Source organism: Mauremys mutica, chromosome 1, assembly GCF_020497125.1.
Source record: "Mauremys mutica isolate MM-2020 ecotype Southern chromosome 1, ASM2049712v1, whole genome shotgun sequence".
NCBI classification, from domain to species: domain Eukaryota; kingdom Metazoa; phylum Chordata; order Testudines; family Geoemydidae; genus Mauremys; species Mauremys mutica.
The window spans coordinates 344,914,424-344,931,292 of NC_059072.1; the positions used below are offsets into that span (position 1 = coordinate 344,914,424).

The 16,869-nt window shown below is 44.7% G+C and overlaps 1 protein-coding gene across 1 annotated transcript in view; it reads left to right on the top strand.

Moving 5' to 3' along the window:
* The window catches only part of LOC123372593 (prolylcarboxypeptidase), a 62,040-nt gene that overhangs the window by 32,413 nt on the left and 12,758 nt on the right, over positions 1–16,869 (top strand). The window contains exons 2-6 of the mRNA XM_045020804.1: positions 4,870–5,010; positions 6,736–6,837; positions 7,253–7,434; positions 10,861–11,018; positions 12,475–12,647. Of these exons, the coding sequence (XP_044876739.1) occupies positions 4,870–5,010; positions 6,736–6,837; positions 7,253–7,434; positions 10,861–11,018; positions 12,475–12,647 (756 nt within the window). The remainder of the gene's footprint in view (positions 1–4,869; positions 5,011–6,735; positions 6,838–7,252; positions 7,435–10,860; positions 11,019–12,474; positions 12,648–16,869) is intronic.

A 16,869-nucleotide genomic window follows, 5' to 3' on the forward strand; every position in this document is an offset into this window, starting at 1 on the left:
TTTAGTTCAATTCCTAATCTTGGGCCTAAGCAAAGCCTGGGGTCTTATCCCATTCCCTGTTCGTACGTACCAACCTTTTAAACAGCGTGCGCATAAGGCCATGCAGTTTGCTATCTTGACTGGAATATCTGGGTTCTGGTAGGCTGGAATTAGGCTCATTGTTTGAGCTGCATGGGGAAGTTTGCACAGCAGCTGCTCATGCTCCGTATGGCTTGATCTAGTACTCAGGTGCCTTGCTTCCGTGAGCACTAAATCCACTTGCAAATGTTTTCAGAACAAGGGCCATGTTAAGAGCCCAGGCTTTATAGGGCACATGAGGGACTGTTAACGACGGAAGGCAGCAGGCACAGATGTTCAGTCCAGCAGATGTCAGGCTTCTACCAGCAGCACGCCGTAAGCTACTGCCAATGTCCTTGTTCTACTGGTCCATCAGGGAGACTGACACAGAGAGATGAAGCAAAGATGCTGCTCTCTCCTAGAATAATTCAGAGTGATCCAGTTACAGGCTACCCTCACTCCCAGGGCGGAAGCACCAAGCACTGGTTTCTAAAGCAAAACTGATGATGCTTTAGGACTTGGCTATGGTTGGAAATTCACTGAAACAGCTACACCAGAATAGTTATCTTGAGATAAGCCCCCATGTGGACACTCTTATACCAAAATAAGAATGTCCACATAAGAAGATATTCCAGGATAGCTATTTTGGTAAACTTCCCAGCAGGGGTGGTGCCAGCCTCTTCTTGGTGTGAGGGCTGAGATGGGCTGGACCAAAAATTGGAGGAGGGGCTGCACTATACACCTTGTGGGCATACATGGGAGCACCGAAGCTCCCCTGTCCCCCCACTAGGCCTGGGGAGAGCATAAGGGCTCTGGCCCCTTGCTGCCTTCACCCCAGAGTCACCCTGGGCTCTGGACCTGGGGCTAGAGGTCAGCCCCGCACACTTCACGTTGTCCGCTGCCCTGAGGTACAGCTCGGCTCAATTCCTGGCAGCCCTCGGACAGACATGGAGGTGGGACGAGACCCCTCACAATGTCTGATGGTCCCTGCCTGCCCTGCTCGCAGCAGCACCATCCCCTGTGCTCCCAACCATGTGCTGCTTCATCATGTGCCAGTCTCCTCCTTGCAGGGTGCCTGCCCATCTGGGACTCATCTCTTCACCCACACTCTCTCTGTTTGGGGCTCTCCGCCCCTCGTCTGTGCCCCCCATTCCCTTAACCATGCCTCCCTCCCCTGTTGGTGATCCCTGCTCCCCTATGCATCCTCCCCTCACTGCAAGTCCCACTCTCCTATGGATCCTCCCCTCCTCTGAGCCCCTCCTGTGTGTATGCTCCCTCCTTCCCCCTCTGTGATCCCCCTCCCCTATGCATGTTCCCCTTCCTTGTTCTGTGACCCCCTCCCCTAACCAAGCCCCGCTTCTTCCCTCTGTGATCCTTCCTCCCTTATGCATGTTCCTCCCCGTCTTTCTCCCTGCATGCTCCCTCCCCTCCCATTTGTTATTTCCAAGCCCCCACCCATTCCTTGTGCTCAGTATGTCTCCCTTACTTCTCCGCTGCTGCTGCTGGCAGTGGTGCTGCCTTCAGAGCATCGCCCCTGCTTCCCAGTGTAGATGGGCTCTCCAAAGGGTGGGGGAAGGATGTGTATAAACGTGTGTGTGTGTGTGTGTGTAAAGTAGCATAAATGAAGGCTGAACATTTCACCTCTGTAATCCAGGGTAAATTTTCAACATTATAAATAGGGCTCTACCAAATTCAGGGTCCATTTTGGCCAATTTCATGGTCATAGGTTTTTAAAAATGGTAAATTTCATGATTTCAGCTATTTAAATCTGAAATTTCATGGTGTTGTAATTGTAGAGATCCTGACCCAAAAAGGAGGTAGGTGTGTGTGTGTGTGTGTGTGTGTGTGGTGGGGGGTGTCACAAGGTTATTGTGTGTGTGTGTAGGGGGGGGTTGTGGTACTGTTACCCTTACTTCTGCACTGCTGCTGATGGCGCTGCTTTCAGAGCTGGGCAGCTGGAGAGCAGTGGTTACTGGCAGGCGCCCAGCTCTGAAGGCAGAGCTGCTGCCAGCAGCAGCGCAGAAGTAAGGATGGCCTGGTATGGTATTGCCACCCTTCCTGCTGGGCTGCTGCCTGCAGAGCTGGGCACCCAGCCAACAGTCGCGACTCTCTGGCTGCCCAGCTTTGAAGGCAGCACAGAAATAAGGGTGGCAATACTATGATCCCCCCCCTCAAAATAACCTTGCAACTCTGTTTTGGGTCAGGACCCTCAATTTCAGAAATGCTGGTCTCCCCTGTGAAATCTGTGTAGGGTAAAAGCGCACACAAGACCAGATTTCATGGGGAGACCAGATTTCACGATCTGAGATGCGTTTTTCATGGATGTGAATTTGGTAGGGCCCCAGTTATAAAGCTGATACTACAGCTGTCTTATGTAGAAAAACATCTGCTCACCCCCCCACCTCGGAAAATTTTGATGAAAATGGGAGGAAAAATGTTTTAGTGAAAACATTCAGTGGAAAACTTCAACTCTTAATCAGAAATGAAAACTTTACCATTTTTCAGCTGTAAACTGTTGAAAACCAAAAATATTTTAGCTAGGAAAACTTCAGTTTTGGGGTTTTAGTATTCCATCAAACATGTTCTAGGAAACATAATTCCTTGAAAATTTTCCATTTAGTTGAAAAAACTTTGTATTTTCCCTGCCACACATCTCCAAAAACACCTGTCAGAAAACTTTTGACCAGCGCTGCCATTTACCCCCTCACTCTTCTGCCTTCCACCGTGCCCCATTTGTTTATTTCATACAGCTCCCCTCATTACCGAGATGCAACCCTAACAGCATCCCGATGCAAGAGGGCAAGGGGTTTACTGGTATCTGGTAGTGAGTTTCTGCTGGCCTGACCAGTGTACCCCAATTCATAAATGTCATAAATTGTATCTGATAGGTGTCACGTAAGGTATCATTGAAAAATGAATAAGGTGCTGATCATTAATAGTTTTTCCTGAGGTAGGTACAGTAAATGCCCAAGGGACCATACAAATAATGAAGGAAATGCAGAACTAAAATATCAGAGGGGTAGCCGTGTTAGTCTGGATCTGTAAAAGCAGCAAAGAATCCTGTGGCACCTTATAGACTAACAGACGTATTGGAGCATGAGCTTTCGTGGGTGAATCCCCACTTTGTCGGATGCATGTCAGATGCATTGCTGCTTTTACAGAACTAAAATATGTTTACCAGACAAGTCTGAGGACTGGGTAAACTGGTTTCTCCCAGAGAAAGGACAAGCCAGCATTTCCAGCTAGGTGTCATCAGTCAATTAGTATCACATCAGGAGGCCACTCATTTGCATCGGAGAGGGCAGGAACAGATCAATATATATTTTAGCAAATATAATGGGGAAAGAAACTAGCATGGAACTTCCTTTATCACCAGATCCCTTGTCTCCTTCCTCACGGCTTGAATTAACTTTATTTTGGAGAGTAACCTTCAGAAGAATCCATTTCAAAGTTTCACTGTCTTCGGGGACAGAGCTTGACTGGGTGGGGAGTCAGCCATCTTGCTCTTTGGGCGTGTGGTAAGAATCTTACTTTGAATCAAGACTGTAGTTTTGTTAAGTCTTAGGCCTGGTCTACACTAGGTGGGGTGTCAATGTAAGATACGCAACTTCAGCTACGGGAATACCGTAGCTGAAGTCGACGTATCTTATTCCAACTTACCTCCCGTCCTCACGGCGTGGGGTCGATGGCTGCAGCTCCCCTGTCAACTCCACTACCGCCGCTCGCTCCGGTGGAGTTCCGGAGTCAACGGGGAGCATGTTCGGGAATCGATATATCGTGTCTCGACAAGACGCGATATATCGATCCCCGATAAATCAATCGCTACCCACCGATACGGCGGATAATCTGGACGTACCCTTAGTCTCTAGAAAGCATTTTTCACTTTATTTGCTTGTAACTATTTCTGTGTTCTTTATACTTGAACTCACTTAAAATCCTACCTCCTTTTGTTAATAAGCTTGTTTTACTTTTAATCTAAACCAACCCAGTTTTTGAATTAAAGTGGTACACTGTGAATTTTGTCTCTTTAGAGGAACGAACAAACCTTATTATCCAGGAGAGGGCTAGACATTACAGAAAACATGTGGTTTTGGGAAATCTTGGGACTGGGAGTGTTGGAGTCACTAGGCTAATAGTAACCATCTAATTAGCCACTTGGTTAATAGATACCAGAGTGTGGCTGGGGTGTAACAAGCAGATGGCTGGAATCAGAGTGCTGAGCCAGAGTTGCTTAATACACAGATGCTCAGTGCGTGCTTGTCTGCTGGGTGTTGCTGTCCAGGCTGTGAGCTACAGCAGCAGAGCATTTAAGGCACCTAGGTTGACGGCAGGCTGTGACACAACCATTCATTGGTTTGGATTGCACCCCAGAACTTGACACAAGACTGTAATCAATATGAGACAAAGACTGTATTTTTACTACGTTTGGAGAGCATCTAGCAAATGGGGTTCTGATCCCTGATGCAGGTCTTCTAGATGCTACTGCAATATCAATAGTATGGGAGGCCTGAACTCCTGGAGAGCATCGCCTTTAAATATGATGCTATTAAAACTGCATATATCTTTTGTAACTGAGATTAAATTTCACTTCTGTCTTGAGTATACAGTCTTCATCCAACCCTGGTTAACTGTCTCTTGGAGAGGAAAAACTTTAAATCAGTTTCAGTATATTAGAGTCAAAGATTCTTGGGTTTAATTATGTTTTTCAGTCTTGGTGAATCTCATCTTGAATGTCAACACTTTTACTCCTTGACCCTATTAGACCTTTCTGAAGCTATTTGATTGTTTGTTTTTTTCTGTTCATTCCCACAGATTGATCATTTTGGATTTGATCAAGATCTTACATTCCAACAGCGGTACCTAGTAGCAGATCAGCATTGGAGAAAAGACAATGGATCGATTCTCTTCTACACTGGCAATGAAGGCGATATCACCTGGTTTTGCAATAATACGGTGTGTATAAAATAGATTTTTGTTCTCTAATATTCCTCTTCCTTTTACAGTGTGGCGTATTAGTGGGAGACAGCATCGGAATACATATTTTAAAATCCAAGTCTGCAGTAATTTTGATTAAAATAATAGTGTTCCTTGAGGAACAGTGAGCTAAAAGAATAAACAAAATAAAGGAGTTTAGGGCCTAATTCAAAGCCCATTGAGTGAAATGCAAATACTTCCATTGATTTCAAAGGCTTGTCAATCAGGTCCTGAGAGGAAGGGTGATATTGTGGTTGAGACACTGGACTGGTTATCAGGAGATTTTGGTAAGTCACCTCACATCATGTTGCCTTAGATTCCCCATCTGTAAAATGGAGTTTATAATACATCACTGCCCTGCAGGGGAGTTGAGTCTAGATTCATTGTTCTTTTTGAGGTGGTCTGATAGTAAGTTGATGATCAGCATAGGAAATTCTCTATTATACATAATATTAGTAACTGAACATCTGTGCCGTCACACAGATGTGGTAGTTGGGCCAAGTAATCCTCCATCAGTGCACTCCATACAAGCAATGAAATTGTTGCCTATAAATTAGCTTTAGAATTAGGCTGGTGATTGTGATATCGGAGGTAACTCAACCAATGTCTAGGACTGTCACCATGGCATAGATACATGCCTTGCTGCTGCATGGGTATAATTCCTCAAGTCAAAATGGCTGAAAACTTAAAAAATGGGATGGTAACAGATTTCAAATCCCAGTGGTGATAGAACTTGGAGATCTTCTGAACAAAAAGAGCTTTCAACCATGCTTGTAGCTATTTCCATCACTTCACACTGACTCAACAGATAATCTAGATATCAGACTGTCACACCTCAGAGTAACATTCTTGGAATCTTATTATATAGATTATAGACAGGGCTTCTGTTTTTCAGGATTTATTTTTAGCAATTTTTGAGTTTTACATAGATATCCAAAAATTGGGTGGGGTGGGAGGTTGGGGACCTTCTCTTTGTATATACTGCAATATATGCATTACTCATTACAGTAGTATATGCTTTAGCATGCAGCAGCGGGGACTACACAGACCAATTAATGCACAACATGTGACTGTGCTTTAGAAATCACACTCCCATAGTATGCATTACTGCTCCATGTAGACAAGCCCCTAGATACAAGTAACAAGTTCCAGTGTTGTTCTAGTGTTTCCTGGATGAACACTGATTTCAGGGGGTTATTTATGTCAGGGATGTCTTATTGGTTTTTATCCGTTAAAACTGAAATCAGAAGCCCTCTTTATATAGTGTTTGCCACAAAATGACGTTCATGTCACCTGTAACTTAATCAGAATTCTGAGATGTGTATATCTTTATTCATAGATTTCCCATGAGCCACGTCCCTTTTGCTACAGCAGTTATGGCAGCATTGCCTGAACTGGCTCTGGCACAGTATTGGTGTATAGCACTTTCCCTCACCTGATATGTTTCTCTTTTTGTGTACCTACTTGCCCCACGCAGAATTTTGGCCCTGTGAATATTTTTGGTGATTTACTAAGCCTCCATTACATTCTGTACCCGTCTAGTTCTCTTTACTTTTACTATCCTTAGACAATAGTTGAGTGACTAGTAACTGTGTCAGGGGCATCTTCCCTACTGAAGAATATGAGTTTAATGGGTATATTTAAATGAAAGTATGTATTAATTCAGTGTCTGCTCATTGTTTTAAACATCCCTTTTCCTCCCAGGGTTTTATGTGGGATGTGGCAGAAGAGCTTAATGCCATGTTAATATTTGCTGAACACAGATACTATGGAGAATCCTTGCCCTTCGGAAATAAGACTTACAGCGTAAGTGCCTTTTCCCACTCTGATCACCCACTGGTTTCAAGGCTGTTGAGATTTGGCTGCTTCCTTTCTCCTTAAAATTCTTCTATGCTAGTGTAAATCCTGCTGGCTTGACTCATGTGAGTAACCCTATTGACTACATAGTAACTACTTGCATGAGTAAGGTGAGCAGGATTTGCCTACGTTTACTAATATGTGTGGCAGGAGAGTTACATTTTCTATAACTGTTGATTCTATACAGTAGCTTTCAAAAGCCTCTAGGGATTTCTAGAATTATAAGCTACACTTGCAGAGATCAATTCACCTGTTGCTCAAATGTAGCCACCGTGATCCTCAGCAGCTCACAAATTGCAAATGGAAAAACAAAGATTGGTGTTTGAAAATCTGTCCCATGCTGTATAATATGTTCTTGTTTCAGGATTCCAAACACCTGAATTACCTGACGTCAGAACAAGCTCTGGCAGACTTTGCGATACTAATTCAGCACGTAAAGGAGACAATTCCAGGAGCCCTAAATGCCCCTGTGATTGCCATAGGGGGTTCCTATGGAGGGATGCTTTCAGCCTGGTTTAGAATGAAATACCCTCATGTGGTGGTTGGGTAAGTGCAGTTGCTGTGCTTAAACACAGATCAGAAATGGCACATAAAAAATGACCTGGAAATAGAGGGATTTGTTAGGAAGACCTAATCCTTCTTTGCATTTATAGTTTGCATTTATAGCTGTGAATATTGTGGAGGCACTCTTGAAAGCTCAGAGTTAAGATTGTGTTAAATTTTTCATCTAAAACAGGGATTCAACCTCTTATTTTATTCTTCAGCCAATAACAATCTCTTCCAAAATTTACAGAACAGAATCTAGCAGTTGGTAGTAATAGGCACCCTTCAGTCTCAAGAGGCCATGGGAACGCGCCCCTGAGTGGTAAAGAATTTACTCAGCTGGTTTTATGGCAGCTGCGGCTGTGGCTGAAGAGACCCACTCGAGAGAGACCATCTCTGCTGCATCTATCACATATAAAGGCGATGTTTCGACCCTTTGGGCTCTGTGCACTCTTTTCTCCTGTACTAGGCTGGACTGCTTCCTCTCGTAACCCCGGAGACCTTTAAGCTCTTATTTCCAAAGGCTGTGGTCTTGAGTGTGATCATCCCAGTGATCCACATCCAGGTCCATTTCTTTGAGTCTTGCTTGCATGCATCCTTGAAATGCAATTTTGGGCACCCTTTGGGTCTCTTTCCAGATGTCAATTCACCGTAGAGGATGTCCTTTGGGATGCACCCGTCATTCATTTGGCGCACGTGCCCAAGCCAGTGGAGGTGTCTCTGTTTGAGGAGTGTTTGCATGCTGGGTATGCTGGTCCATTTGAGCACCTCAGTGTTGGTGACTCTGTCCCTCTAGGAGATTCCAAAGATTTGAGGAAGGGCAATACATATGAAAGCTGGCAGCTAGTGTTGACTTTTTTCTGAGGATTTTCAAGTAAACCTGTTAATTAAGTTCTAATTACTTTACTTTAAAATGATCCCTTTTAAGAAAATTGACTTTTTGAGTCTCCTGATTTTTTTTCAGGCTCCATTGTCCTTAAAAGTTGCAGATGGCAGATAAGATTTTGTCTCTCTCTGGGGCGAGGTAACTTTTAAAATTTATTAACAAAAAGAAAAAAGTGATTGGGATTTTTGGCATAACCCAAAACTCTTACTCAGTGAATATTTGACCCGTGCCAATATGTTTTACAATGGCTATTTTTGTTCCTTGATGCAGCTAATGTAGTTGAGTGTGGGACTCTCCTCACCCCTGAAGGCTTAAAGTGCAGGCAAGCTTTCCCTCGTCTGGCTAGGGAAGAACTTCATATGGGACAGGCCAATTTCAGGACACTTCACTTGGCTGCCTTCTTTTTTCTGAAGGTCAGGTAGGGAGAAGAGCAAAGAGTCGCATTGGACTGAAAACTCAGCACCTCTGTTTATATTCCTCTTCTCCTCATCATGAGGAAAGGGAGAGGCTCCAGGATAAACTATGGTGTTGGAGGGGAAGCGTTTCCCACAATGCCATTGTGAACATAAGCTCTCTTCTTGGTGTCTAGAAGTAAGAGAAGCTCCTCTATATGCCCTCCAAATGCCTGAGCCAACTTTACCACCCTCCAGGAAACATGCAAGGGAGTTAGTAGAGTTGTTTGTAGCTTACATGGTCTTTGCCTCAGCAAGCAGACTGCCCAGCTGTCCCAAGAGTTGACTACTGGATGCTCTCTTTCCTTGGACAGCTTCACAGTTCATCATGGGAAGGTTCTTTTGGTGACTTTGCTTTGCAGCATCCAAGGCTCTCCTGCCACAGAGCCAGCATCCATAGCCTTCTGGGGCTGTTATGACCTAGGCAGCCACTGCTATTTTGTATTGTATCAGACCCTATGTAGGATTACTGTATAGCTGTTGGGAAACGATTGTCTTGTGGTTATGGCACTGGCCTGTGACTTTTGAGCTCTGGGTTCAGTTCCCAGTTTCACAGTAGACTTTCCATGTGATCTTGCGCAAGTCACTTAGCCTCTCTTTGCCCCAGAGTCCCATCTGTAAAATAGGGATAATAATTCTGCCACCCTTTGTCTGCCTTGTTTATTTAGATGGTAAAGTCTTGGGGCACAGACTGTCTCTTTAGAGTGTGTGTGTGTGTGTGTCTGTCTGTCTATCTCTCTATCCATCCATCCATCCATCCACAGTGCCTAATACACTGGGCCTGATCTCAGTTGGGGTCTCTAGACACTACTGTACAAATAAATATAAACATGGACTAAGAGCCTGCAAAATTTGTAAAAATGTTTGAACTAGCATTTTATTCATAGATTCAAGGACTGGAAGGTGTCGGGGACTCGAACCCCAACAGCGAAGTTCGTTGTCTGACCGCAGAGAGACAGGCAACACCAGCAAGGTCCGATCAAAAGTTCTTTATTGACAAGTGCACGCATCAGTAAAGAACAGCTCGTATCCACTATAACCTCTAGATCCCTTTCTGCCATACTCCTTCCTAGACAGTCTCCTCCAATTCTGTATGTGTGAAACTGATTGTTCCTTCCGAAGTGGAGCACTCTGCATTTGTCTTTATTAAACTTCATCCTGTTTACCTCAGACCATTTCTCCAATGTGTCCAGATAATTTGGAATTATGACCCTATCTTCCAAAGCAGTTGCAATCCCTCCCAGTTTGGTATCATCTACAAACTTAATAAGTGTACTTTCTATGCCAATATCTAAGTCGTTGATGAAGATATTGAACTGAGCCGGTCCCAAAACAGACTCCTGCGGAACCCCACTCGTTATACCTTTCCAGCAGGATTGGGAACCATTAATAACTACTCTCTGAGTACGGTTATCCAGCCAGTTATGCACCCACCTTATAGTAGCCCCATCTAAGTTGTATTTGTCTAGTTTATTGATAAGAATATCATGCTAGACCGTATCAAATGCCTTACTAAAGTCTAGGTATACCACATCCACCGCTTCTCCCTTATCCACAAGACTCATTATCCTATCAAAGAAAGCTATCAGATTGGTTTGACATGATTTGTTCTTTACAAATCCATGCTGGTTATTCCCTATCACTTTATCCCCTTCCAAGTGTTTGCAGATGATTTCCTGAATTACTTACTCCATTATCTTCCCTGGCATGGAAGTTAAACTAACTGGTCTGTAGTTTCCTGGGTTGTTTTTATTTCCCTTTTTATAGATGGGCACTATATTTGCCCTTTTTCAGTCTTCTGGAATCTCTCCTGTCTCCCATGATTTTTCCAAAGATAATCTGACATGGCTGAAACTTCCACTTGCTTTGCACTCCATCTTGTGGAATATTTTTGCAAATGTAGGTATTGTTCATGTAATTCTCAGTCAAGAATGTCACAGATGAATTATAAGCACCTATTTTTAGAAGCTTTTAATTAGAAGACAGCAGCTGTGGGGAAAGTATTGCCATGAGGACAGAGATTCATTTTTTTAGAGGTGCTAGATGCACATGTTTCACCAAACAATCTTGTCTTTCTGTCTCCATCTACAGAGCTCTTGCAGCCTCTGCCCCAATCTGGCAGTTTGAGGATTTGGTACCCTGTGGCACTTTCTACAGTATAGTGACAAATGATTTCAAAAAGAGCGGGCAGTGCTGCTCAGAGAGCATCCTGAATTCCTGGGGGGCCATTAACCGCATCTCCTCCACAGGTAGGAAGTTGGCAAAACCTTTCAGGAATCATGTTTTTCGAAGGATCACAAAGTTCAAGCAATTTGCCTAAAGAGAATCATTGTAAATTTGAAATTGCACAAAGTGTGAATGATTGTCTCATGTGTATCATTAATTTTTTTTTAACAAAGCCTTCATCTGCTGTTATGGATTAGCTTTTACATTTAAAAAATTAACTTTTTTTAATGAGATCATTTGGAGTTGACTTTGAAGGTGGACGATGCTATCATACCACATAGAAACAGGAGACATTTGTTAAAGTAAACAACTACAGACAAAAAAAACAACAACCCTGATTTCCACGCTGCTTGAGTTCTAGCTTTGTCTACCTTGTTTTCCAGGGACACACCTTGCAATGACCTAACACAGTCCATGACACATCTGCATGCTCAGTACTGTAGCTAATAAATAACTAGGTTGTTTAAAATGATTAAAAAAAATAGCAGACCTTAGTCTAGATCTAGAGAGTTATGCCCTTTCCTCTATCTGGAATGGGGAAAAGAAAAGAGGTTAGCTACCACTGAAATGCTATTTCTGAAGTCTGCTGGTATCAACCTTTCAAAAGGGGAAGGTAACTTAAAAATAGACCTTGCTGATGGCATAGCATATGGTTTGTACAAGTTTTATAGAGTGGTTTAAAATCCAGGTCCAAACCTCCCTGACCACTGGGAAAACTTTAGATCTGGAGTTGGCTCCAGATCATAACTTAAGGAATCGCTATCATGTTCCAGCCCGGTACAAACTGGGAAGGAAGGCAACATCCTTCATTTCATAAGAAAAGGTGAAGGGAAGAGGATGGGAGAGCAGACCTTAAAGGTAGTCTGTTTGTTTTTGTTTTTAATCTAGCTCAAAAATAAACAGGAAAGGAGGAAGGGAAAATCTTAATTGGCCATTGCACTATTTATCATTTAGCACTAGGGTGGAGAGATCAGATGGGATTGCAGCCTACCTAGAGCACAGGGATTTTAAAATTTATTTTCCTGTTCTACTTCAGGACCCCACTAGAGAAACCAGTATTATAAATTAGTCTGTAAAAATGGGAAACTGAGTCAACCAGTCAAAACAAAGGAGAGAAGGGCAAGCAGAGTCCTGTGAGTTATCTAGTGATAGCTCTTGTATGTTCAGCCAGCATGTTCACTATATTAATATGTCAGACACCAGACAGATTTACATTAACCTAATGTGCTTGATATGCACTATCCACATATCTCCAAGTAATCCATTCACTGAAATACTCACTGGACCAGATTCTGCTCTCAGGAATGCTTGTGTACATATGAAGAAACTTCAGTGGATTAATTACATTGAGGGAAGGGAAAAGGTTAAGCGAGAAGCTGCACTAACGGGCATGTTTCGGGTCCTCACTATCCATAGCCTTTATGATGTATGACTGACTCCAGGGACATTAACCACTAATTTGTGTGTCTTCTTGCTTAGATGAAGGTTTGAAGTGGCTTTCCAGCGCATTTCACTTATGCAGCCCATTAAAAAGCAAGCAAGATGCTGCTGTGTTGAAAGCTTGGCTAAGTGAAACATGGGTAAATTTGGCAATGGTGAACTATCCATATAAAGCTGATTTCTTACAGCCCCTGCCAGCTTGGCCCATTCAGGTAAATGAGTGTCTACATCTTCTATAACTGATTCAGCTTTAGGCTGGGACACGCTGATTTACTGCAAATTGCTGCTTTTAAAAAGTAAAGAAAACCCACGTGATCTAGGACAGGGGTGGGCAAACTACGGCCCGTGGGCCGAATCCGGCCTGCAAGCTGTTTTATTCCAGCCCCCGAACTCCAGCTGGCGAGCAGGGGCAGGGGCCGCTCCACGCGGCTCCCGGAAACAGCCGCATGGCCCCCTCTGGTGCTCCAGTTGGGGAGCAGGGTCAGGGGTCATGCCACGCAGCTCCTGGAAGCAGCAGCCTGGCCCCCACCCTGGCTCCTAGGTGTAGGGGCAACCAGTGGCCTCAGCTCTGCATGCTGTTACCCGCCCCAAGCGCCACCCCTGCAGCTCCAATTGGCCGGGAACCACAGCCAGTGGGAGCTGCAGTAACGGTGCCTGTGGACGGGGCAGCGTGCAGAGCCGCTTGAGATAAGCACCACCATGAGCTTGCACCCCAGAGCCTCTCCCCATGCCCCTGCCCCAGCCTTGATCCCCCTCCCTATCCCTCAATTCCAGTCCAGAGCACCCTCCTGCACCCCAAACTCATCCCCAGCCCCACTCCAGAGCCCGCACCCACAGCTGGAGCCTGCACTCCCCAGCGTGGAGCCCCCACCCGCACTCTGAACTCCTCATTTCTGACCCTATCTTGGAGCCCGCACCCCCAACCGGAGCCCTCCCCCCACCCCACAGCCCAACTCCAATTTTGTGAGCATTTCTATTCCCCAAAAGTTTGCCTATCTCTGATCTAGGAGCTAATCTTGCAACTGGAACACCCTCAGTTCTGATTGAGTGAGAGTGGAGGGTGCTCCACACCTTTCAAGATTGGGTCCAATACATTGAATTTCGTTTGGATTACAACTTTTTCATTCCAGGAAAGCAACACAGAAGATGGCTTCATTGGCCTGGTGAAATAATGGGTTGGCTCAATGAATATACGTTGTTTATGAAAGGTCTCCAGAGCCCTGTCTAAAGGAATGCAATTTTGGGTGCAACGAGCTTACACATGTAACAGGTTTCTGCTGTATTTTCTCCTCCTGTCCCACAATAGATTTATAACAGGCTTTTGGTTGGCAGTGCTGTCCTTTTCTTTTGACATCAGGAATTTTACAATCAGCTCCTTGTTCCACTTTGCTCTCCTTAGACCTTATCACAAACCTCAGCGTGCTCTGCTTTGCCAAGTGATCATGTAAAAATGGCTCTTTCTGGCTCGTCAGATCTGCTGCCTGTGTGTATTGGAGTCGCATCTGCTTGATTTTTAGTGTCAAAAATATGTTCAATTCTTTTTTTACTCCATGTTGGCTTTGTAGAGCCAATCCTCCGCCCCAAAACATTTTTTTTTCTCTTTGTTGGAAAGTCGCTATCGGTCTTTACTTCCCCTCGGCTCCCCTCCTTATTCATACCTTCATCTGCTATGATCTCAGCTGTTGCCTTTCCCTCTTATGATCTTTCCAAATCCCTCTGGTCTTCAGAAGCCCAAAGTGCTTGAACTAGACTGTTTCTCCAGCTGTGTTCTGACCTCCTGGCTGCAGCTCTCCACATCCTCTCCTTTATTTGCCAACCTACTTATTTGGAGTTCTCCTTGCCTCTGAGCCACTTCTTCTTGGTCTTGCCTGCCTCTACTCTGTTAACCCCTCAGTGAATTCCTCTGAGTCATTTTGAGCTACTGTGAATTACCAATGAAGTACAGAGGTAAAATTAAAAGAAAGAAAGTCAATACCAGTGTTATCCTCCATTAAACCTAAATTCTGAACAGACGAACTGTTGATCTCCTTTAGTCAGCAGACTTGGGTTTATATGCTACATAAGGGATTGATCCTGCTGGGAAAATCTTGCTAATGTGGGTAGTGTGGTTTGTTTGAATGGGACCCAAGCACTTCTACTCATACTGAGTAGTCCCTTAGGAATGGTCCCTTGGATTTGAGCATGAGGTACTACTTTGGGTGGGCAACGAAAGCAGAATCTGGAGATGAGTAAGAGATTTGCTGAATTGGGCTTCAGTGTGGTTTTCTTGTCATGTCCTCGCACTGTGTATTGTCATGTTGTGTGCATAGGTGGGCTTGACTTGCTCTGGCTTGTTAACAAAAGCTGAAACATGCATACAAAAATAGCCATAGACTTGACTGGTGGAAGGGAAAAGAAAGGAAAGCGGGGGAGAATGGAAATTCACCTGTCCTTTGCTGCTCTCTCATCAGCATAAATACCCTCAGTTCAATTTCAGTCTCTTGTCTGTCTAAATACAGCTTGAAGGATGCACTTTACTGCCTCACTGCCATCCCTGAATTTGCTGTTCTGTTACTGATAGATGGAGCTCAAAGGTTTGAGTGAGCCACAGTGGCTCAGTAAGATATGAAATAGAAAATCCTTCCTTCTGTTTGTCTTGGCGCTTCTAATGTATGCGGCCTCTCTGGGTGGCTTAAGCTGTTTAGGTACCTTCTATGAAATGTGAGCTCTAATGACAAAACTAATGTGATTAGCTGAGTGAGAAGGGTATTGAGAGCTTAGGGGAAGAAAACTGTTAGAATAGCTGAATGCGTCTGCATAATCCTTTCTCTAGTGTGGGCGGATGGTGGCCTCTGAGAAGTGATTGGTCTCTCAGCTTCCACCCCGGTGCTTGATCTACAGAAGTAGGGCTGTCTGCAGCTCTTTAGACTCTCATCTTTACCTTCTGCAGGGCACGAGTGAGTGAGCTTTCAGCGCCTTTAACTGCTCAGGGGCAGAGCTGGTTAGTGAACTAGTCAGTGCTTCACTTATAACGGAAGAGGTGCTGGCGCCTGGGTCTCAAGCAATTGTTTTACATTCATAACTGATGCAACAAGCCCAGAGGTGCCAGGGCTATGAACTGCCAAGCCTAGCGGTGCCGGGGCTCAGCCCTGGCACAAACTAAGCACTGAAACTAGCCAAGGCAGAAGAGTTGGTGACTTATTAGTAAAGACAAGGCCTAAGTGTAAGTTCTTGCCTCCTGTTAGCTAACACAAGGTAAAATCCTAGTGACGAAGCGGGAGTTAGCAGGTCAAGGTAGAGGTTAACTTGTGTTAACACTGCTATGGGGCAGCCTGGAGTTGCCTGTGACCTACTCATTCATGTTAAAACTATGAACTGCCTGAGTTCGCAGGTCACAGACAACTCTAGGCTCCCCCATGGCCCCTACTTCAACCTGCTAACTTGTGCTAAAACTGGTAACTACCTCTTCCTCAGTAGGATTTTACCTTGTATTAGGCACTCTGTTAGCTAACAGGAGGAAAGAACACATCTTACTGAACGTTATTCCCAGCCCAAAGGGAGCTATATTCTGCTGAGCACCAGCAACTCCCTTCAGCTTCAGGGGGAGTTACAGGTACTCTCCGCACCCTGCAGGGGGCTGGATTGCACACCTCTGCCTCCCCATAAGTCTGTGGGAAGAGGCTAAGGGGAGAGGAAAGTTATGCAAATATCCCCTCCCAGAGTTTCTTCCTGATTATCTTTTCATGGGGACAGGGACAGGATTTGCACACTGCCCCCTCCCTCCAACACACACACATTCCCACAATGAGCTAGGGAGCCTGCCCCCAAACCGTGTAGATCCCAGAAGGTTTGCAGGTGGCCAGAACTGTTGGCACAGGCATCCATGTGACTTCACAACTGCTCTAGAGCCTTGGTGCATCTCCCCCAGTCCCTGGCAGGAGCTGCACTAACAGAGATAACATGGCCACCCAAATGAGGCCTGGGTCGGGGACTGGGGTCTGATGGATGTGCCCTGGCCCTCCCCATACTTACCATTGGGATGCTCAGTCTCTTCCCTTTCTCAAGTAGGTCCCAGACTTACTGAGAGCCCTCCACAGAGCAGGAGATAAGAAGGGAGCTGTGCTCAGGAGTTAGCTGCCACGTACCTCTTCAGTTTGGGAAGGGGGAAAATCTGTGTGGAGGCAGATCATGGTGTGATGTAGGCCAGGATTTAACCCTGAGCTTCAAACCAAACCCAGTGTTGATTTAATTTTCCAGCAGGACAGTGCCTCCTTCCAATATGTTTTCCAGAGCTGAAGAAATAAAAAAACTGCTAGAGAGATTAAAAACAGTATCACTTTAAAAATGAGAAACTTCCCAATTTATGCTGATTTATTATTTATATTACAGTAGCATCTAGAACCCCAGCCATGGATTGGAGTCCCATTGTGCTAATGCAATGAACTTACATTTTTA